The sequence below is a fragment of the Echiichthys vipera genome (genome assembly GCF_963691815.1).
Source record: "Echiichthys vipera genome assembly, chromosome: 4".
NCBI classification, from domain to species: Eukaryota; Metazoa; Chordata; class Actinopteri; order Perciformes; family Trachinidae; genus Echiichthys; species Echiichthys vipera.
In genome coordinates, this window is record NC_139829.1 from 34,014,329 (window position 1) to 34,038,611 (window position 24,283).

A 24,283-nucleotide genomic window follows, 5' to 3' on the forward strand; every position below is an offset into this window, starting at 1 on the left:
TTTATTATGATTATAATAATTAAAAACAACAGTTTAAACAGGTCGGAAACAGTTTATATATAATATAATAATTAAAAACAACAGTTTAAACAGGTCGGAAACAGTTTATATATAATATAATAATTAAAAACAACAGTTTAAACAGGTCGGAAACAGTTTATATATAATATAATAATTAAAAACAAGATTTAAACAGGTCGGAAACAGTTTATATATAATATAATAATTAAAAACAACTTGACAGCTGAAGCGGAGGAATTCAGTTTGGAGGAAAAACAACAACCAGGAAGTTAAACAGAGGAGGAAACGTCTTCGCTTCGGTGCAGCATCAAACTCTCAAAGCCTTAAAAGAAAAAGGGATTTTATTATAAAAACAACAACAATAACAATCCGCCGGGCTGCTGTGAAAGGACGTTAGTGTTCCCAACAACATGGACGTTGATCCGGTGAGTTATAACCGTTAAAACTTGTATTTTTTTAGTGTTTTAAAAGCTTCTCCGTCGTCTCCATGTTTGGTTTTAACGTCACAAACACGTACAACAGGTGTAAAAGTTACATTTCACTTCAAACTGTCACTTTAATGCTACTTATTTACATAAATAAGTGACTTTTAGTCGCTAACTGACAGTTTGGAAACAGGCTAATGTTGTTTTAAGGAGTTAAGCTAACGTTAGCTCGCTGTTAGGAGTCGCCATGTTTGTTATTTCAGTCACAAACTGATTAAAAGTTGATTTTTCGCGTGTTTTTGTAGCGAAACTCAATTTAAACATGTCTATTTAATGATATTAAACCACCAAAGGATGAATAACACGGTGTATGATGTGTTTAAACTGCCACTTTTCTCTAATTTTTTAAAATAAAGGTAAAATGTCAGTTTTTAATTCACATCTTTAGCTCAATGCTAATTAGGTTAGCTGCTGAGATAGCTTCAGTTTGTGCCACTCGTTTAATTAAACTGCATTTATTAACCAGTGTTAAGTCTGTTTGATGTTCAGCATTTGTTTAATATTCATTAAAATATTATAAAATATATATTAGTTAAAAACAAGCCTGGTGATACATGAGGAGTATTAGTCTTTATGTTGCACAAGTGGTTTGACATCTGCAGGTTAAAAGATAAGAAAGCAATATAGATTTAAAGAATAGGGTCATTAAATATATTATAAATAAAATATAATTATATAAAATAATGTCAAAATGTATGGATATGGTCATTTAATATATTATGAACAAAAATAATTATATAAATTATATTAAGATATATGGATAAGGTCATTAAATATATAAAAAACATAAATAAATATTTAAAATTATATTAAAATATATGGATAAGGTCTGTAAATATATTATAAATAAAAAAGAATTATTTAAAATAATGGTAAATGTATAGATAAGGTCATTGAATATATTAAACAAAAATAATATATAAAATAATATTAAAATATATAGATATGGTCATTAAATATATTCTAAGCAAAAATAATGTATAAAATATTGAAATATAGAAATATGGTAATTGAATATGTTATAAACATAAATAATAATGTTAAAATATATTGATAAGGTCATTAAATATATTATCAACAAAAATAATTATAAAATAATATTAAAATATAAGGATATGGTCATTTAATGTATTATAAATAAAAAATAATTATATAAAATAATATTAAAATATATGGATATGGTCATTAAATATATTATAAATAAAAATAATTATATAAAATAATATTAAAATATAAGGATATGGTCATTTAATATATTATAAATAAAAATAATTATATAAAATAATATTAAAATATATGGATATGGTCATTAAATATATTATAAACAAAAATAATTACATAAAATATTGAAAAATTCAGCTATGGTCACTAAATATTTTATAAGGAAGCACAATAGATTAAGTTTAGCAAAAAATCTTTTAAAAAAAAATATTATTCAAAAACAAGCCTTGCGAAACATGAGGAATATAAGTCTTTACGTTGCACAAGGGGTTTGTGATGATTCAATGAAATGGTTAAAATGCATAATAGACTTTATTCTGAATATCAAATGAATGTTGAATATAAAACTGACTTAATACTGTTAATTTTCTAGTTGTAAAGTCTTTCCTCGCTCATATACAATTAATTCTAATACTTTAGTTATTTGTACCTAATTTTTGGCCACTTTTAAACTCTATATCTGCCTTTAAGTAGTTGTTTGTTTACTTCTGGTGAACATTTTAACTTATCTTCCGCTGTCAGGGCTCAAGGTCCGTGAGAGCCTTCCAGGATCTTCATTAAGTACATTTAAGGATTGGCTGCACGGAGTTATTGTTATTATATTTGATGATGACTTGCAAAACTGCGTCTCCCCTTCCGTGTTCTGTGTCTGCTGTGCTCTTCGCAGCTTTGTGGTTGTTGTTGTTTTACTTGTATCCAACGCAGATCTTGGTAGACATCCATCAGTAACAGGCGGGGCGGGGGGGCACGGAGTCCACTGAGTACCTGCTGGAGGCCGTTAACAAGCAGCTGTTGTTTTCTCTGCTTAACAGCTCGACCTGTTGCTTCGGAGGTTTTGAAACATTGCTTTCCCTCTCTCTCTGAAAGTCCAGACGATCCTTTGAACCTAAGCTGTACTGACTCAGCTGTGCAGCGGGGGAGAGCGGTGTTCCTGTTGCATTTATTAGTGTCGGTTTGATGTCGGCATTCGTTAGCGTGATAAAAGGGAAATCACACTGCCTGTCTAGGGTTGTTACATTTGACTAGATTAGGATGTGAGCGGTGAGGATTTAATGCGGCCTACCAAGACAAATGAAATCCATCTTTTGCATTTACCCCCGCAGTCAAACTCCCTTAGAGAGAGGGGGAGAAGTTCAGCATCCGTGAGGAACTCGGAGTAGAGCCGCTGCTCCTTTGCGTTGAAAGGAGCCAGTTGAGGTGGTTCAGGATCATCTGGTAAGGATGAACCCTGGGTGCCTCCCTAGGGAGGTGTTCCAGGCACGTCCAGCTGGGAGGAGGCCTCGGGGAAGACCCAGGACCAGGTGGAGAGATTAGATCTCCACACCAGCCTGGGAACGCCTCAGGATCCCCCAGTTAGAGCTGGTTAATGTGGCCCAGGAAAGGGAAGTTTGGGGTCCCCTGCTAAAGCTGCTGCCCCCGCAACCCGACCCCGGATAAGAGGCTGAAGATGAGATATTTGATTTATCTTCTTGACATTTTAGACCGCACTTCCTTGTGTATCATCCTTCTTCCGTATCAGATGAGTGTGTTCAGGTGCCTTATCGTCAGGCTTTTGTTTGAGTTGCTTTACTTGAAGAACAAAGTCGCTTTTTATGCACAACAGAGGAATCAAAGGCTTACGAGAGTCGTCTTTGAATGGGACACTTAATGTAGCCGTCAGTGCATGGACATCTTGCACTGGATATGTTTCTGTCTCTGACTGCTATCAAGTATCCACATTCACAGAAAGCCATTCAGTGAGCCTCACTTAACTACTAGCACTGGTAAAGGAAAAGGAAAATCCTGGATTATATGGCAGGTAAATGTAAGCAGAGACAAACAGTACACACCGCGAGGCATCTCATAAGAATGCTGAAAATCATGATATAATGGGGACACAATGAAACAGAAAGGTATGGTAAATGAAACAGAACAACATGAACGTACACTCACCGGCCACTTTATTAGGTACACCTGTCAAACTGCTTGTTAACGCAAATTTCTAATCAGCCAATCACTCAATGCGTTTAGGCATGTAGACATGGTGAAGAGGACGTGCTGCAGCTCAAAGTAGCATCAGAACGGGGAAGAAAGGGGATTGAAGTGACTTTGAACGTGGCGTGGTTGTTGGTGCCAGACGGGCTGGTCTGAGTGTTTCAGGAACTGCTGATCTACTGGGGTTTGAACGCACAACCATCTCTAGGGTTTACAGAGAATGGTCCCAAAAAGAGAAAATACCAAGTGAGCGTCAGTTCTGTGGGCGCAGATGTTGATGCCAGAGGTCAGAGGAGAACAGCCAGACCGGTTGGAGCTGATAGAAAGGCAACAGTAACTCAAACATCCACTGGTTACAACAGAGGAATGCAGGAGAGCATCTGTGAACACACACCACCACTGACTTTCTAGCAGAGAGGGAACAGCAGCAGAAGACCACACTGACACTTAATTAAGCACCAGGTGTGCCTAATAAAGTGGCCGCTGACTGTAAAGGTTAGATGGAAGCGCATGTACCAGCAGATCCAAAGGAAGATGAAAAGAGTGGAAGGAATGATGGTGAAGGCTGAAGGGAACAATAAAGGAAGCGGGATAATGGACCAAGAGAAAGAGAAGGTGACGCAGCAACACCTGCTGTTTCCTAGAGACGGTTTTGTTTACAGTCTGGTGCTGGCTCATGGGAAAGGGAAGTCACTGTACATGTGCACTCACACACACCACACTTCTTCTAAAATGTCTGCTTTGAAATCACACCTACGACTGTGTAACACCACATCTTATCTTGGTGTTGAGTGCAGGCGTTCCCAGAGATGTCAGAACCACGGTTTGACTGCCAGGAGGCTGTGCTGTCATGTGCAGCGGCCCGTGGGACTGAAAGCACTCTCAAAGCCGCCACCGGCTGTCACGCACATTGTTTTGTGAAAATACAACACTGATAGTGAATCCTTTGATTTGTATTCCTCCTTGAATCTTTATTTACTTGCGACTCGCTCAGATTGACGAATGCAGCCAGGAAATAAATAAAAGAATATTTAAGGCCTTATGGTAAAAATGTGTCTGGGGAACAGATTAAAAAGGGCAGCCACTTTGATTTCACTTGTCTCAGACATTAATTTGTTATGATTGTGTGAACTAGAGACAGTATAAAGAGAGATTAATTGATCCAATGACGGACTCTTGAGGTACTCCACGTGTTGTCAAGGAGCAGACAAACTAATCCAAAGATGCTTGACGCTTAACCGCTGCCTCAACCTGAGGAGGCTGAAGTTAACACACAGTATCAACAGGAGGGTTACACATAGAGATGCACCAATCCAGTTTTTTCTGATCCAATCCGATACCGATACCTGGGCTGAGCGCATCGGCCCATACTGATCCGATCCTACTGTTGAATGAATGAAGCGTATACCGGTCCATGTGAATGAAGGCATCAGGCTTGACGTAAACATTTAGCCTTTTTAAAAAGGTAACACATTAACACAGATATAAATGTACTTAGTATAATTTATTAACAAATAACAAAGTGTACACGCTTCCATGAAAGTGCAAACAGGTAATATAAAATATAGTATATATATCATCTCTAGTTACACACAGTTATTTACCGTCCTCACAAGAGGCAGGTCAGTGCTGAGCTGAGAGGAACCAGAGTAAATCTTTCTACAACGTCATATCAAAACAGTCCTGAAGTTATTTTAAAATAGAAGTGACAAGGGTCAAGTATTTGCATCTGATGTCACTTACTTACCTTTTTGTGTCCCACCCCAGGAGCGAGGAGAGGCCGCGGCAGAGCCACAGGACAAGGTGCAGAGCTTGAAGGAGCAGGTGGATGGAGTGAAACACATCATGACGCATAATGTAGACCGGATCCTGGCTCGAGGGGAGAGACTGGATGACCTCATGGGCAAGTCAGAAGACCTGCAGGCAGGGGTGAGTCTTTTCCTTTAACGTTGACCTGTGGAAAAGTGGATGTTACTTTTGGGGTTCTTGTAGCCTTAGTTTTATTTGATTAACACAAATTGCTACTTTGTTTTACAGAGGGTGTGTTTACAAGAAAAGCAATAATTAAAATAAAATACCATAAAATACGACAGTGGCCACAACTACAAACAGAAAACACAACCGGTTAAGCATTTACACACACTCCGTAGCCCCACAGCTTCAAAAAGGTCACAAAACGATGAACCAAACACACTTATGTTTTATACACACTTCACTTAGCGCCATGTGGATCCACATCTACTTCCCGACAAACTTCACCTTCGTCTTTATCTCAGAATAAGACAGAATGACTTTGGTTTAACACAACATTTCTCACAATCAAGCACTTGCTGCACTTGCTAGCATGTTAATGAAGTTGAACAGTATCGCGTCGGTAACTCGTGCCCGAAATCCGCAAATATCAAAGGTATACAAAATCATCGGTTACAAATGTCCACGGATACCTCTATATAAGGGTTTTATACACCGATATTTAACAGAATATGTCCGTTTCTTTACCGTCTTCTTCACGCAGTGGCATTAAATCACCATAGATAGACCATAATGCACTTGGCGCAGTAACAAATCCCCAGGGAAAATGCTGCCTAGTGACCATATTTTAGCACTGACTGTGGCGAAACACAACCGCCTTCACAGTTTTAACACATAGTTTTTGACATAGAAATGGCACTGTCAAAATAAAACAACAAATAAACTTATGACATAAACTTTACATTCTCCATGTATTTAATAACTCATGTGGAGTCTCAAACATGTCCGGTTTTACCCCCTGGTTACATGTGCACCGGCTCGTCTTTGGTGTACTGTGTAATCGGTAAATAAAGAGGTTGGTAAGCAATGACTAAAGTGATAAACATCAGCTAAACCAGTATAACAAGTCAAGACACTACAACACACAGATGCACCTGACTAAAGTGTGGCCCTTGTGCTTGTTAACCCTTTGACCAAGGTTCAAATACACAGATGTACATGTAAATAGTGTGTTGGCCGATGCTGTTCATTGGAGCGATGGGTCAACACGGGGGCCATTTTGGGTCAGGGGTGCTGCGTCTCCTAATGCATACGTCCACTGAGGCAGGAGGTCTATCCACTATTAAAATCATCTCCTATCGCTGAATCTTTCACCTTTTTTTAAGCAGTTACAGGACCTGTATTTATGAATCTGACATTTATTTATGATCTTGAAAATGCATGATTCATACTAAAATATAGTATCATATGTAGGTTTTATCACTAGGTGGCTTTTAAGCCTTAATATAATTTAATTTAATATAACAGGTGAGTTATATAAATATATACTCTCAGTCCAGATATCATGAACATGGAAATTAGCTATAGAGACCAAAACTGTTTTTTATTACCAGGCTGTAAACATGTTTATTTCCACTGTAGGGGATTTTAAAGTTGTACTGCGTAAGATTTTCATCTACCATATTTTTGGGATTAAAAGTCGCTCCGGAGTTTAAGTCTCACCGGCCGAAAATGCAGAATAAAGAAGGAAAAAAACAAATATAAGTCGGACTAGAGTATAAGGGCGTACTCACACTGTCCTTCTGGCCGGGGCCAAAACCGTTTTTTCAGCTAAAGCCTAGTACCTTTAAGCAGTGTGAGTGCACCCGCTCCGCGCACACGGGCACGAGCCCTACGGCAGTAGCGTTATGTGCGCCTGTTCGGACATGTAAATAGAAGGACGGACCATGCGCGGACATTTAACAACAACAACAATGGCGGCGAAAGGTTCACGTTGGTGTGATGCGGAGGTGGAGTGTTTCCTGCAGATTTGGTCGGATGGAAATATTCAAAAACAGTCGACAAGACGCACAAAAACTCTGAGGTCTGTGGAAAGATTTGTAAACAAAGCCACACACACGCGATCAATGCGTGTGACGTGTTACGGCGTGATGGCATATGGACAGCAAGAAGCATTGGCCGGCCCTGGCAGTGTGAGTACAAACGGGGCTGGGGCGCGGGGGGAGAGGGAGGGGGGACAAGTACCCTAAGGCCCGGGTCGCGGGAGGACAGTGGAGTGCGCCCTAAAACACTCTTTTAATGAACTCTGGGTTCACTTACTACGTTGTTGGTGCTTGGTTTTATGTGTAGGCATTGTTTAGAGCAAAAGAGTAAATGTGTCCCGTATCTCTTCCTGCTCAGGCTCAGCACTTCAAGCAGACGTCTCAGAAAGTGGCTCGCACCTACTGGTGGAAGAACGTCAAGATGATCGTGGTCATCGTGGTGGTCGTCCTCATCATCATCCTCATCATCATCCTGCTGGCCACCGGAGTCATCCCTGTCAGCTCCCCTGTGCCTCCTATAGTCAAGCCCACCCCCAGCCCCAAGCCATAAACACACACACACACACACACACACACACACACACACACACACACACACACACATACAGATAATGTAGATACAATCATAAACGTATTCTTATTGCACAGTATACAAAGTAATATAGACACTCAAGGAAATTTCTGCTGTCTGGGGAAACCTTTATTACTTCATGCTTTGGTTTAAGGAATTTTAAGCTTTTCCGACCCTTTCCAAACTAAATTGCAGCCATTTTTAAATGCGTGTGGCAGGTCCGAGGACCCGACAGCAGCAGAAACACTGCCCCTGTTCTCAGAGGATGCTTCACATCACCACGTCGGCGCCTCTTTGTCAATCTGTTTCACCACCCACGGTTCTTTTATCCCGGCAAAGAGAAAGTCACTTTAAAGTGTTTAGATGAAATGGATCTCTCCAGTCAGTTAGACATGATGTCTGTCTTGAATGTTATCACACACGTGCACCTTAACGAAGGGCAGTTTGTACAGTTACAAATATGAGAAATGCAGTTACTAACAGAATTCAGGCAACGTGTTGTTTTTGCTCCCATCGGACGAATGCACCAAACTAAATGTGGAACAGTTTTAGGTCACGCTATCTTTAATGAAAGGATATATATGTTACTATTAGTGGGGTCTTTTCCTTCGTAGTCAGACAATCTAGAAAAATGAATCATTCCTTTGAAACGTGCCAGTTTAATGAACGTGTGCACTCGGCACTGCTTTAGTTCTTGTGATGATATTGTGATTAGCTCCTCGCTGGTGTCGAGGGCTCACGCCTCAGCAGAGGTTTGTGTCCGTGCACAGTGAACGTATAAGAAGCACTTGTGATGCATAAAAAAATCCCGTCATTGAACTGTGTTGAGTTTCAAAACAGTGAGCTGGGACACATGAATGCACCTTTAAATGTACAGCAGTTTGATTACAGGACCTGAAGTTTGAAAACAACGCAGCATTTGCAGTTATGTGCTTTTTTTCTACTCGAAATTATAACGAAATTGTAGATTTGTACACTTGTGCTCTGCAGCATCATCTGTCTTTTTAACAGATCGTCTTATTTCTTCCTCACTATGTTATAACTAGGGACGCACCGGTTTGGATGTTTAAAAAAATAACAATTTGTCTGATTGCTGGTACCAATGTTACTTTTCTTGTTTATTTTGTTGTTGTTGTAATTTATTCCCCCTTTCGCGCCAGATAAACAAACAAAAGAAGTCTGGATTCCTAAAAAAAACAACTTTTAATAACTTTTTAAAGTCATTCAGCCCTTCACAACACTGTCACCTTTAATATAACCTTCTTTTACACAAATTATCTCCTGATTTAAAAATATAACTGTCTCCCAAGAATTTTTAAAGGAGCTGTACTCGAAATACAAACGGTTCTCACCTTCCTTTCCCCAACTCGTCAAATACCAACATTTTGGGACGTCCCTCAACGTCGGCTATGGACGCAGAAGGCGCTCACATTCGCTAACGTGCGTGTGCAGCCGGACCAAAACACACAACAGAGAAACTCAGATTACAACAAACTCACACACACACGCACGCACAGGCACGCACAGGCACGCACACACACAGAGGGAGAGTGAATTAGTTCTCTGCTCAGAGTGCCATTATTCCACTATATCTTTACATAGAAAATATTCATTTGCTGCTATATTTATGCTCTGAAAACCGAGTACGGCCCCTTCAACCCTTTAACACACCGTTTAGCCAGCACGACACGTTGATGCAACACATCAGACAAACATCTGCAATTGGAGTCATTTGAGTCAACCAGGCGAATATCCTCCGATACGGATGTTCAGCCAGTAAATCGGTGTATCCCTAGTTTTAACTCTAGAAATACTGCAGTTTGAATATATGGCTTTAGTACTTTTGATTTAATAGACAAACCACTGGGGCCTGTTGTTAAAGGTCGGTTCCCACACTAGTGTTTTGGAGGATCAGGTTCTTCCAGCCGACCAGCTGAGAGAGATCATTTACAGCCCCTCCATTGCTCCCCCTGCTGGGTCCATGTCGACCAATATGCCCCGCAGTCACAGCCCATGACTAGAAAAACTCTCCCCTCCCACCTCTCTCTAGTGTTACAGTACCAGTTTAGCTTCACAGAGGTCAAAATGAATCCAGTTATGAAGTGTAAATAATCTCACCTTTATGTATATTTGCAACAGCCTTTAACCGACGTGTTAATGAAGGTATCTGTTCTTTTAGAGGCTATTTATTTAATGCTTTATGTGGTCTTTCTTTCTTTTCTTTTCTTTTTATAACAAAGCAATAACATCTGTATGTGATTTCTGTATAAACGGAGCATCCAGACCGGTTCATCATCAATCATAACTCTGCTGTTAGTCGTTTTCTAGAAGTAGGTTTAAAGAAAAGAGGCTGTGTTGGAATGAGTCCTCCATCGTGTGTTTACATGGCTCTGGGGTTCAGTAGTCCCTAATCTCTGCCTGTGCGCACACACTCGCACTGGCCGGATTAATGCTGTGGGAGAACACGAGCACGCTTCACGCAGGCTCCGGCTGCAGCAGATTTATCCACATACTCAAACACCAGGATCGTGCTCAGCTCAACTGTGTCGGATGTGTCTGAATGTTTGATCAGCAGCGTCCTCAAGGGTCTTATTCTGATGACTTGTGGTTTTTAATGGTTTTAATGGTCTGATGTGAAATAAATAGTATTTACCTCTGCTCCTTTGTTGTTTGTTCAAGTGCCACAAGGTGGGGATAGAGAGTAGGGCCAATCTGGGGGTTGAGGAATGTGACGACCCTCCCTGCTCTCTCTCTCTCTCTCCCTGCTCTCTCTCTCTCCCTCTGACATCAGCAGGGTCGTCAGCAGCGTTGGCACCACCTGTGCTGTGACGACCCTCCTTACTCTCTCTCTCTCCCTGCTCTCTCTCTCTCTCTCCCTCTGACATCAGCAGGGTCGTCAGCAGCGTTGGCATCACCTGTGCTGTGACGACCCTCCCTGCTCTCTCTCTCTCCCTGCTCTCTCTCTCCCTCTGACATCAGCAGGGTCGTCAGCAGCGTTGGCATCACCTGGGCTGTGAGAGTCTGGGTGCTCTTAACTCTCTCCTGCAGCTCAGTCAGTGTGGCTCTCCTCCCAGAGACACCTCGTTCAGCATTTGTTTGGCGTTTGTTTCTGTACATCCTTCTTACAACCTTACACACACACACACACACACATACACACGTCCGGGACATATTGGTTATGTGACAGTTTTGTCACCAACAGTCACCTCTATAATCTCCGTGTCCGGGCCAGCCACCTCCATGGTGACACTTTATCACCGCAAGTGTCACTTTGGCCTGTTCCTGGCCCCTGGTGTTCAATCCCAGAAGCCTTTTGTGCCTGAAGTTGATCAAACGTCCAAGGGTGCGATGTTGGGATGATGTAGCTGGTCATTTCATGGAGTACACACACACACACACACACACTTCTCCACTCATGCATTCACCTACACCACTGATTCCACTGACTACCCACGCCATGATTAGTTTACTTGTAAAGTTACTTTTTCTTCAATACATTATTAGTTAATTGTCTCGTGTGCATCCCCTTGCTTTGTCATGGCCATACGTCCCAGTTTGTGACAGGAAGATCAGGCAGACATGTGACTTAAGTCATTTAATAATAAAGTCTCAAGTTCCAAGTTCTTTTTTTTGTGCAAATCAGGTCACTTTTTACCCCACAGAGGTGCTGGTCTTACCTGCAGTATCTTTATATTTATTTAACCTGTTCAAAAACATGACAATAAATTTAATTTGTATCATAATTATCTATATTCAGTCAAATGTAATCGAACAAAAAGTAACTTTATTAAAGTGTATTAAGTTCTTCTCAATCCAAAACATCCCCTCACATTGCTTTTAAAGAGGGAAAAAAAGCCTGACATTTACAACCCGGTTGTTTTTGTTGTTTTAATTATGAGTATATAAAATACATTAACCATGCACGGAGGGACAGGACGTGGATGTGGTCAATGTGGGCCCAGCAGTAAACGTTTGCCCTGGGGCTCTGACAACAACGCAACACATACCTTTAAAAAGACCATTAACATCATCATCCAGCTCGTTCGTTATTCACAAAGATGAATATTTGAGCACTTCTGGAAAAGGGTGGGAGGGTGTCAAGTACAAAATCCCTTGAGGGACCAAATCGGGCCCGCGGCGGGAAGTGTGTGTATGGGGGGGGGGGGCGCTGTGGCCCCTTCCTTGATTCCTACCCCCCTACTTCTGATGTCTTTGATGGGACCTCACAACACATCTCCAAAGTTTTGTATCTGTTTCCTGCACAAGGACCAAAATTGGACGGACAGGCAGACTGAACCATTAACACCTGACCTGACAAAATCATAGTGTGTATATAAAGACGGACGACACATCCCCACTTCCTCCCACTGTACCAAAGATGTTGTGGTTTAACAATCAAAGTCTGTGCTGTAGCCATCAGGTGATGTCCAAGTCCTGCCCATACACCCGTCAGACCAACTGTGAGTGAATCACAGCTGTCAATCATGTGAGTGTTCAGTTTATGTCGTCACTGTCTCAGTACACCCATCTGTATGACTCTGCTGAATTTGGTTGCCATGGATTATTTCATTAAAGAGAAATGGCCGTCAATAGTACGGCAGTGTTGTGCTAATGGCCACAAGGTGGTGCTATCGGTGCCATGTTTAAATATATACGTACGGGTCAAGTCGACAGAATTGTAGAAATGTAATGTTTTACTGTTACTGTAGCGCCCCCTGTGGGTAGAAGTATATGACATTTGTATGTTTGTATAACATTAACACATTTGATTGGAACACTATTTAGTGTTGAAGAGTCATGGCCTGTTAAGTGCATCAGGCTACACCTTCAAAGGTTTGGTAATCAATTACATTATTATTATTATGGCTTTGATTCAGTGCAAACAGACACATGGTGGTGGTGGTAAACTACGTAGTAGTCACAGCTGCCCTGGGGCAGACTGACGGAAGCCTCCGACCACCTCCTCAAACATACAGCAGTCACACACATTCACACGAGGCAAGGTGGGTGAAGTGTCTTGCTCAAGGACACAACGACCACGACACAAGTAGGGCACGGTGGGGGATCGAACCGCCGACTCGCTCTACCAACTGAGCCACAGTCGCCCCATTACAGATGAACAGTCAGTGATTCACAATAACAAACTAATGTGTTTCATTCAGGATCATCATAATATGGTACGGGAGGATAAGATGAAGTATTTGCCAGAAGAAGCAAGAAATGTGTCCACAAACAACATTTGTTATTGCCACAATGTATAACAGACGCCGCATCATCAGAGAAATATGCTGTGCAACTAGTGTTTTTCCACATCTCATGGTTCATGTGTTCTAAGCTGTCAGCTGTCCATACATTATAAACACTTTAGCACTTATAAAAGTCAATGAAACGTGTTAGAATTAAAAGAATACAACCATAAATGATGAATATGAACATTGTAAGGTTCAAATTAAGTTTATATGACAAATGGCAAATCAATAAGCAGCTGTTATCTTTATATTCAGTGTGTAATTTTAAACCTTATGGACACAAATGTTGTAACTTCTGACTCGTAGCCACTCGTCAGTACCAGGAACAATATATTTCTGCTCTATTTTCTTTGAATTTTTCTGTTTAATTTGAATTCTGGGTAAAATTAACCTCCGAACTCCAACCTCTGCACGTCCCTGACCCCCTCCACCCTCCTGCAAGGTGGAGTTTGTTGTACTTGGGTGTTTTTTAATCACTGCTCACTATAAAACTATTAGGTGATGGAATTATACCCGCACATGAGTCAATCTCCCCTTCTCTCTTTCTCTCTATCTATCTCTCTCTCTCTCTATCTTTCTATCTCTCTCACACACACACACACACACACACTCTGACTCACAAGGAAGGTGTAGCAGGTAACCAATGGGCCATCAGTGATGGGGAAAGGCAGCTCAATCAGACAGGACGTGCGGGAAGTGTTGACTGAATTTTGATGATAATCGGTGGAGTTTTTCTGTTTCACCTTTACAGATGACGTCACCCTTGGAGGTTACCTGTTTTTCAGGAAGCTCAGGTAACCATGTGACGGGATCTTTAATAGCACCTGATATGTGACAGGATCCATTCAAACAGCAAGAGGCAAGACAGACATGGTGAGTGAATACTAGCCTTACTTTTGTATAGGCTTAAGTGCTGCACTATAAAGGTTAGAGAGAAATTCAGTTAAAGTAGGTAAAGTAAAGTTTTGCTTGCTTTGACCCTTCATAGTCAGTGGTCCCGTATGACAGCAGTAGGAAATGGAGAAATGGAAAATCCTTAAATGACAAATTATGATTCAGAGAAGAAACAAAAGAGAGGTTGTTGATAATTGTGAGTGAATCTAAATGCGGCTTTCCTGCTCCTGTCAACTGTGAGGTCCTGGCTTCCTCTCGTGGCCCAGAGGGGAAAGGTGAAGGGGAAACCTGTCAGCAGAAAAAGCTGCTTTGAGGACTCGAATAACGGGCTCTTATTTGGATCACATCTTATCTGTAGTTACCCAGACTGGCTCTGGGGCGCTGCTTTTCCCCTCTGTTACAACATTGTGTTCATGCTGCGCTGCGTTTACCTCAGACGGCTGAAGTCAGAGAAAGGAATGACAGCACACCCGAGTTGTCCACATCAAAGATACTCTCTGTAACTAAAGATCACACATTATAAGTTACACCAGTGACATGAAATGGTGTGAACTTCTGCTCTCCTAAATGGGCGCAGCCTCGTTTGAAAGTGCAGTGAACGCCACATGGATGAATGAAAAGTTATGTGTGCATTATTTTTATTTATTATTTATTTAGATAACAAAAATCAGAGGCGTTCAGGAACACTAGTTGATGCTAGCTTAGCTGCGTTGCCAGATCTTGCGAGAGTTTGTTGCTGAGACAGAAATAGATCTCAAACAGAGTGCTTTGGAAATGTGGTCGTCAGGATTCAGAGAGGTGGTGTAAATGATAAATGGACTTATGTGTGTTTGACTACACAGTGTTTGTCACATTCACCCGTTCACACAGACGGCAGTGGACATCTACAGACCATGTAATCTGACCATTCACACCACATTTACACACCCACGCGCAGCACAGGGAGCAATTCAGGGTTCAGTGTCTTGCCCAAGGACACTTCCACATGTGGGGGAGGTGGGGATCGAACCGCCAATCTCTCAAATGGAGGACGATCCACTCTGTCACTGAGCCACAGTCGTGGGGACCAGGATAGGTGGTCAGCTTTGTGAACCCCCAGGAACTTTGTGTTCTGAGTCGTCCCCGTGGCACTTCCATTGACGTAGATCGGGGAGAATTGTCTTCAGAAGACGATCACCGTCTCTCTTGGTTTTGTCGACATCTCGGGGGATTGTGGTGTTGACATGCCGAGCTAAAGTCGACAAACAACATCCGTACATGCGTGTCCTTTCTCTGCAGCTGTTAAAAGCCCAGGTGAAGTGCAGTGGATAAACCAGCCTTTCAAAGCACTTCATTATTATGGGATTGAGTGCTACAGGTATATAGTCATTTAGGCTGGTAACCGTGGGTTTTTTTGTGAACTGGGATGAAAGCTGAGGTTTTGAGCATGATGGCACAACAGTTTGAGATGTCTGTGACGACATGAGTCAGCTGATCCGCACACCCCTTGAGCACACACCCTGGTATCATGTCAGGACCTGCAGCGTTCTGTTGGTGGATTTTCCTCAGCGTCCGTTGGATATCAGCCGGGTCAGGACCTGGTCGTCATGCTGTAGGGTTATATATTACGGATATAAGCTGCTTTACATATTCATATTAATATTCATTAACCTGCTCTCAGCCTCTACATATGAACTGACACACAACTCATTTTTACTCTTCAACTCAACTCAAAAGCTTCAGCTGACTCTTCAACTGCTCTCACTGACACATCATCTATTGCACACACTTCAACTATCTGTCACCTCAGTCGACATTTCAGCTGCTTTCTTCTTTCACTGTGAATAACAGTTCCTCTGCTTTTCTCACGTATTCTTCAGCTGCTCACAGCCTTAACTCTTCAGTGCTTCAACTACGTCTAGTGCAGGGCTGCCCAACCCTGCTCCTGGAGAGCCACTGTCCTGCATGTTTTAGGTTTCGCCCTGCTCCAACACGCCTGAGTCTAATGATTATTAAACCTGTGACGAGCTTCAGCTGCTTGATAATGAGCACATCATTAGACTCAGGCGTGTTTGAGCAGAGAGAAACCTAAAACATGCAGGACAGTGGCCCTCCAGGAGCAGGATTGGGCACCCCTTGTCTAATGTTTACATACCAACTATATCATGGGTGTCAAAGTGATCCAGTAAAGAGTCGCTGTGGCTGCAGGTTTTCATTCCAACCAATCAAAAACACACCTGGTCCAACAAATCAGCTGTGTGAAGACAGTTCAGGTGGTTGAGTAAGTCGAGTCAGGTGTGTTCTTGCTTGGTTGGACTGAAAACCTGCAGCCGAACAGCCCTTTACTGGATCACTCTGACACTATGCCCACAGGGCTCACTTGTAAAACTAACATTTTCATCTCTTGTACTTCCAGATGTGTTCACAGTTCAGTAGATACTTCAAACTGCTTTGGCCTTCAGCTTCAAGTGACAAATGAGCTGCTCTTAGTGCCTCAGCTGCCCGTACGACATCTCACATGAAGATATTTTGCATTTTAACTTCTTTTTTACACTGTTTGCACAGTTTTCTGCTTCAGTTACTGATTACAAATAAGTTATTTCCTTCTCCAAAACAATTCCCCATTATCTTGAATATAAAAAGACGTTTTCATATTATATAGTATGTATATACTGTATATCTATATAAGACGGTGGCAAGGTGGTCTCTAGTTTAACCATATTTTCATAAGGGTGCAGCCATTTTGCCATGACACACGTACACACAGACTCACAAGGTAAAAACAAGCTGCTGCCACTAACGAACAAAAGAACAAACTAACTAACTTACTAACTAACTTACTAACTAACTTCTCTCATATGCCCCATCCCAGGAGCAGGGAGGAGCGGCAGAGCCTGCACCGCAGGACAAGTTGCCGGCCTTGAGGGAGCAGGTAGATGCAGTCAAAGACACGATGAAGGAGAATATGGAAAAAATCATTGAACGAGGAGAAAAGGGGGTGGACCTCCTCGCCAAATCGGAGGAAATGGAAAAAGAGGTCAGTCAGTCTTACGGTGGTATAGTTCACTATGATTTGTGTAAAAGTGGGTTGGGTTGTGAGCATTTTGATCCATTCACACATAACGCATCTCTGATAAAGTCCACTGGGCACGTTAGACCTGACACCAGACTTGATTATGTTTGTGTTCACTTGTTGACAGCGAGAATTTGGACTGTTTAAACATGTGAGTCCAGAAGCTGAGCCCTGGTAAGGTGACACAGCTTACAAGAACATTTAAGAACAGGCCCTGACGAGCTCGTTGACCCGACAACTTTTGGTTTCAGGTTCAAAGGCCTCGTGCACACAGGCTGGAGCCTACCGCTCATCCTAGTCACTGCTTTCTGTGCACGACCTGTCATTCTAGTTTTCTCATTCTAGGAAAACTACTACAACTATTACATCCTCCCACTGTCTCAGGCTAACATTTTTTCCTGTCAAAGCAGGCAAAGCACAGCTGTATAACAACAGTAAGGATGGCACTGTTGCATTTGGCTTGGCAAGTAAACCATGCCAGTAAGCAGCCAGCGTGCATAAGGAAGGAATGGAATGCAGCCATTACTAATAATAATAATAATAACTTGTACTCATATAGCGCCTTTCATGGTACCCAAGGTTGCTTAACCATTTGGGGGGAGAGAGGGGGTAGCGGTCAAAGGCCTTGGTAAAAAGGAATGTTTTGCGGTGCTTTTTGAACATAGGCAGGGACGGGGCAGAGCGGAAACATGGAGTGGTCGGCTGTATCAGAGTTTGGGAGCGTTGACAGAGAAAGCCCGGTCTCAAAAAGTCCGTAACCTGGTGCATGGGGTGGGGGGCCAGCAGATCCTTGTCAGAGGACCGCAGGGAGCGTCACTGAGTGGAGGGGTGGAGGAGATCTGTGATGTGTTGTGGTGAGAGTCCATGGAGAGCTTTGTAGGTGAGGAGGAGGATCTTGTAGGCGATGCGTGACTTGACTGGCAACTAGTGGAGCTGTTGGAGAATGGGAGTGATGTGCTGCCAGGGTTTGTACCCACACAAAACCTGAGTCCTGAACATACTGCAGTCTGCTGAGGGCCTTGGTGGGCAGTCCAGAGAGGACACTATTGCAGTAGTCCAAACGGGAGGTGATGAAGGCATGGATGAGTGTCCCAGTTTCTGAAGGTGTGAGATGTGAGACCGGAAGGAGAGAGAGAGAGTCCAGAATAACACCCAGGTTGCACACCTCTGTAGATGGGGAAATGGAGCAGCCATCCACAACCAGGGCCAGGTCTCCAATTTTCCTACCAACTCCTAATGCCATCAGTTAAAAAAGTCTGTTAACATATGCTTGTAGTTTTATGTTGGTGAACTTTTATTGTTATTTTACATTCAGTACAAAGCTGTTCTTTCTTTCTGTTTACGTTTGCACCGGTACTAAGAACACTGAAGTGACATAAGTCGACCGGCCCCTCTGTTTCAAGAATTACTTTATTAATCTTCTCACTGATATTATACATGTTACACACACACACACACACGCACGCACACACGCACAAACAGGTTCCATACACATGCAATTAATGGAGAGTGGGGACTGCCAGTGGATCGGCGCACCGACCTCAGCAGTACCCAGGAGATGAACTTGCACCTCTCACACAGGGACTTGAACTGGCAACGCTCTGATTCCCAGCCGAGTCACCTGTGGACTGAGCTACTACCTCCCCCCTCTATGCTGCTGTCGGACTACAGTCGTTAAATTGTACTCATGTAGTGACTAGCTAGATTGCTAGTGGTTAAAAATGGTGGTGCTCCATTGGCTCATGTATTTGATCAGTCAGCAACGCACTGACATCTGGACCACTCGGCGTACACTTACGTCACTCAAGGCTCCTCTTATGCTAAGAGAGTCACATGACCTTTAAAGTAGAGCTAATAAAGCTAATAAAGCCTTAAAAACGGCGTTCCAGGAAACACAATCGTTCATAGTGCTCCCAATAAAAAGGGTCCTTCTTAGGATTATGACAAAGTTCCTCTGGTCCTAAAAAAAAGTACCATTTGATGAGTTTGGATTGGTTTTGTGGCGTGGGCCAGCCTGTCAGGAATATATGCGTTGTGAATAATGTGTGGCTGTATTGTCTCGTCTCCCTCCCCGCTCAGGCTCAGCACCTCGCACATACGTCTCAGAAAGTGGCTCGCACCTACTGGTGGAGGAACGTGAAGATGATCGTGGTCATCGTGACGGTCGTCCTCATCATCGTCCTCATCATCATCCTGCTGGCCACCGGAGTCATCCCTGTCACTGCTCCTGTGTCTCCTATAGTCAAACCCACCTCTAAACCATAAACACACACACACACACACACACACACACACACACACACACACACACAATGGACGCAATTGTATCAAACACATCCCTATTGCAGTACTTCTCACGCATCCAATGCATGAATCTCAGTGGCAATCGTTGCATAGTGTAACGGACTGTAGTGACTGTTGATGTTAATGTTAGAACGTGTCACTGTTGGAGTGAATCACTGAGATGTCCCACAGGTCAGTGAAGTGACATGTTGTTTTTTTAGAGAGGCTGGAAGCCTGTAGTTGAACAGACGAGTTAAAACAAGAGTTGGAGGGTCGTTCCTTGTTGGCGTCGGCTGCGGCCCACAGTAGCCGTGTTCGGTTAGAAAGTAAAGCACAACACAATGGATAAAGTCTCACCGCCTGATCACTGAGGGACGTTACAATACTTTCATCTCATCTCATCTTCATCCGCTTATCCGGGGTCGGGTCGCGGGGTCAGCAGCTTTAGCAGGGGACCACAAACTTCCCTTCCCCGGGCCACATTAACCAGCTCTAACTGGGGGATCCTGAGGCGTTCCCAGGCCAGTGTGGAGGTCTAATCTCTCCACCTGGTCCTGGGTCTTCCCCGAGGCCTCCTCCCAGCTGGACGTGCCTGGAACACCTCCCTAGGGAGGCGCCCAGGGTTCATCCTTACCAGATGATCCTGAACCACCTCAACTGGCTCCTTTCAACGCAAAGGAGCAGCGGCTCTACTCCGAGTTCCTCACGGATGCTGAACTTCTCCCCCTAAATACTTTATATACAATACTTTCAGAGGTTTTTATTTTTTATTTAAAAAAGAAAAAAGCATCACTGCATCACTATAGAATAATCCAAATGAAAGCAGGAAGACTGCATCAGCGGCAGTCCACTTACATTCTGTTTATACTTATGAAACAGTTTAAACTAAAACGATGTGTCCCGTATATTGAACCCTCCTGTTGCCCTCACATTTTACTAACAACATTTATTCTTGGGGTCAATTTGACCGTAGACATCTGGAAAATGATCATAATCAATGTGTGACTCAAGTAAAGTCGGGTACTTTATGTTTTTATTTAACAAAATGAAAAATATCACTGATGTTAAACTGCATGGAGGGATTTCTGTGTGTGTGTTTTAAAGTAAGTCTGTTATTTTAAGTGCTATTTTGTGTTATTTGTAACATCTGGAATGAAAGTAACGTCCGTTATCAAGGACAGCAGCGTGAATTTGACCTCATTTAAGATTTGAATTGTAAAATAAACAATAATAATAATGATTAAATCACCCAGATGATCAAACTGACCCAAAGGAACACCGATGCGACAAGTACATGTACGATAAGAACAATAAAAATATATATAATCATGATAATTTTAGGTTTTTTATGGGTTGTCCCCATAAAATGAGGAAAAGTCATAAATATAAAGCAAAAAAACAAAAAAAGACGTTATTTAGAGATTTTAAACATTAAATGGGGTCAAATTGACCCTTAGGAGAACAGGAGGGTTAAGCAGAGATATTATGGTTTTGTGATGATTGGAAACTTTACTCCTACGGTTCGGCTCAGAGAGTGTCCCTGCTGCTGTGAGGCGGCTGTGGAGCAGCAGAGGTTACTGAAGAGCACACCGAGGGCCCCGAGAGAAAACAAGCAAGAAACAAGAGCTCCACGCTTTAACATGTGACTCTGATACTTTCCGTAAACACACCACCAGGGTCAGATGTTTAAGGTCAGCGTTCAGGCCCACATCTGTCCGCACAGGCTCCAGTCCTCCAGCCGACCAGCTGAGAAAGAGCATTTATCCTCTCTATGGTTCCTGCAGCTGGGTCCATGTCAGCTAATATGCCTTCAGAAATCATATTTTAATCACATTATACTGCAAAACAGAAACTTGTCTGGAGCAAAGACTGTGTTTGTCTCACCTCCCACGTCTCTCTGCTGTTACAGTGTACGCTCAAAGTGTAAAGTCAGCATATTCTCCCCTTTATGTGTATTTGCAACAGCCTTCATGATGAAAGTATCTGTTCTTTAAGGGTCTGATTATTTAATGCTTTATCTCATTCATGTTCTTTCTTTTTTCAAACAAACGTGAACAAATTAAAGCTGGATGTGATTTCTGTATAAAGTATTTTTTTGCCTTTTATTTGCATGGGTCTGGGGCACAGTCGTCTTTATCGAACTGTTGTTTCCACACACTCGTACTGAGTTAACCCTCCTGTTGCCCTCAAATTTCACTAACACCATTTATTCTTAGGGGTCAATTTGACCGTTAAACATCTGGAAAATGATCATAATCAATGTGTGACTCAAGTAAAGTCGGGTACTTTATGTTTTTATTTAACAGAATGAAAAATATCACTGATGTTAAACTGCATTGAGGGATTTCTGTGTGTGTGTTTTAAAGTAAGTCTGTTATTTTAAGTGCTATTTTGTGTTATTTGTAACATCTGGAATGAAAGTAACGTCCGTTATCAAGGACAGCAGCGTGAATCTGACCTCATATAATATTTGAATTGTAAAATAAACAATAATAATAATGATTAAATCATCCAGATGATCAAACTGACCCAAAGGAACACCGATGCCACAAGTACATGTACGATAAGAACAATAAAAATATATATATAATCATGATAATTTTAGGTTTTTTATGAGTTGTCCCCATAAAATGAGGAAAAGTCATAAATATAAAGCAGAAAAACACAAAAAAATGACATTATTTAGAGATGTTAAACATTAAATGGGGTCAAATTGACCCTTAGGAGAACAGGAGGGTTAATACATGTTATGTGAGGCCAAGATCTATTTCTGCTCCTCCAGAAGGTCTTACTAAGTTTTATTTAATTGTTCAATACGCAGAATTCACAGGGGTATTTCTGTAGACATAGTAATGAACCCGTCTGTTACCCTCAAATCTTACTAACCCTTTTTATCCTTGGGGTTAATTTGACCCGAACGATTTAAACATCCAGAAAATGATCATGATCAAAGTTGTTACTTGAGTTTTGATGTCAGGTACTCTAAGGGTATTTGTTGACGGCCTAAATAGCATTTTAAATAAAACGTAGCACCAAACAGTGGTTAGCACTGTCGCCTCACAGCGAGAAGGTTCCAGGTTCGAATCCCAGCTGGGGCCCTTCTGTGTGGAGTTTGCATGTTGTCCCCGTGTCTGCGTGGGTTTTCTCCGGGTTCTCCGGTTTCCTCCCACAGTCCAAAGACGTGCAGGGGTTCGGTTCATTGATGACTCTAAATCACCCGTAGGTGTGAATGGTTGTCTGTCTCTGTTCGTCTCTATGTGTCCTGTGATAGACTGGCGTCCTGTCCAGGGTGGACCCCGCCTCATGCCCGATGTCAGCTGGGATCGGCTCCAGCCCCCCGTGACCCTAACAGGGACAAGCGGTTGAAGATGAATGAATGAATGAATGAATGACAGCACCAAACACCTTCTTACACATCCAGAATACCTAAAATGTGACTTGGGAAATACACAGAAAACAAAATTAATTATCTTAACGATACACCTAAAATTGGACCGAGGGATATTTGTTTGTGTGTTTTAAAGTAAGTATATTATTTGTAAGGACTACTTTTTTGTTATTTATAATATCTGGAATGAAAGTAACGTCCAATATCCCTCTGTTATTATACATGTTACACACACACACACACACACACACACACACACACACACACACACACACACACACACAGGACCCATATACATGCATTTAATGGAGAGAAGGCCTGCCAATGGATCAGCTCACCAACCTCAGCAGTACCCAGGAGATGAACTTGCACCTCTCACACAGGGACTTGAACCGGCAACGCTCTGATTCCCAGCCAAGTCACCTGTGGACTGAGCTACTGCCACCCCCTCTATGCTGCTGTCGGACTCATCTCATCTCATCTCATCTTCAGCCTCTTATCCGGGGTCGGGTCTCAGGGGCAGCAGCTTTAGCAGGGGACCCCAAACTTCCCTTTCCCGGGCCACATTAACCAGCTCTAACTGGGGGATCCTGAGGCGTTCCCAGGCCAGTGTGGAGATCTAATCTCTCCACCTGGTCCTGGGTCTTCCCCGAGGCCTCCTCCCAGCTGGACGTGCCTGGATCACCTCCCTAGGGAGGCGCCCAGGGTTCATCCTTACCAGATGATCCTGAACCACCTCAACTGGCTCCTTTCAACACAAAGGAGCAGCGGCTCTACTCCGAGTTCCTCACGGATGCTGAACTTCTCCCCCCCTCTCTAAGGGAGACTCCAGACCCCCTCCTGAGGAAACACATTTCGGCCGCTTGTACCCGCGACCTGCTGTCGGACTACAGTCGTTAACTTGTACTCATGTAGTGACTCATGTAGTGACAATATCAAGGACAGTGGCGTGAACAGGGTCAATTCAAAAAAAATATAATCATGTCACTTTTAGGTTTTTCCCATTTGTCCTTATAAAATTAGGAAAAAGTCATTAAATATGAAGCAAAAACAACAGATGTCAACCATGTTTTAGAGATGTTAAACATTGAATTGGGTCAACTTGACCCCAAGGATAACAGGAGGGTTAATACAGTTATATATAGTGTTTGTTGAACTGCCACAAGATGGAGACGGAGAGTCCGACTGATCTTGAGGAAGTGGATGTGAGGGAATTCCCTGCAGCCTCTCTGGTGGTTGGAAACAAGCTCTTGGTGAAAGTATGCAGGGGCATGATGAAATACTGTCGCACGCTTTTGCTTTCTGTTCAGTTTATCCGCAGGCTTTAGTCATGCAAACACAATAAAGCAGC

General features: G+C 42.5%; 2 protein-coding genes across 2 annotated transcripts; both read left to right on the forward strand.

Moving 5' to 3' along the window:
* Positions 1 to 309: 309 nt before the first annotated feature.
* Positions 310 to 10,724, forward strand: vamp8 (vesicle-associated membrane protein 8 (endobrevin)). Its single transcript, XM_083911961.1, has 3 exons — positions 310 to 446; positions 5,469 to 5,630; positions 7,854 to 10,724. The coding sequence occupies exons 1-3, from the start codon at positions 432 to 434 to the stop codon at positions 8,043 to 8,045; spliced, it is 369 nt and encodes a 122-aa protein (XP_083768087.1). The 5' UTR covers positions 310 to 431; the 3' UTR covers positions 8,046 to 10,724.
* A 3,431-nt stretch (positions 10,725 to 14,155) lies between these two features.
* On the forward strand, positions 14,156 to 20,595 carry LOC310945782 (vesicle-associated membrane protein 8-like). The gene is made up of 3 exons (XM_083911990.1): positions 14,156 to 14,188; positions 17,061 to 17,225; positions 19,341 to 20,595. The coding sequence occupies exons 1-3, from the start codon at positions 14,186 to 14,188 to the stop codon at positions 19,524 to 19,526; spliced, it is 354 nt and encodes a 117-aa protein (XP_083768116.1). The 5' UTR covers positions 14,156 to 14,185; the 3' UTR covers positions 19,527 to 20,595.
* The last annotated feature ends 3,688 nt before the right edge of the window (positions 20,596 to 24,283 follow it).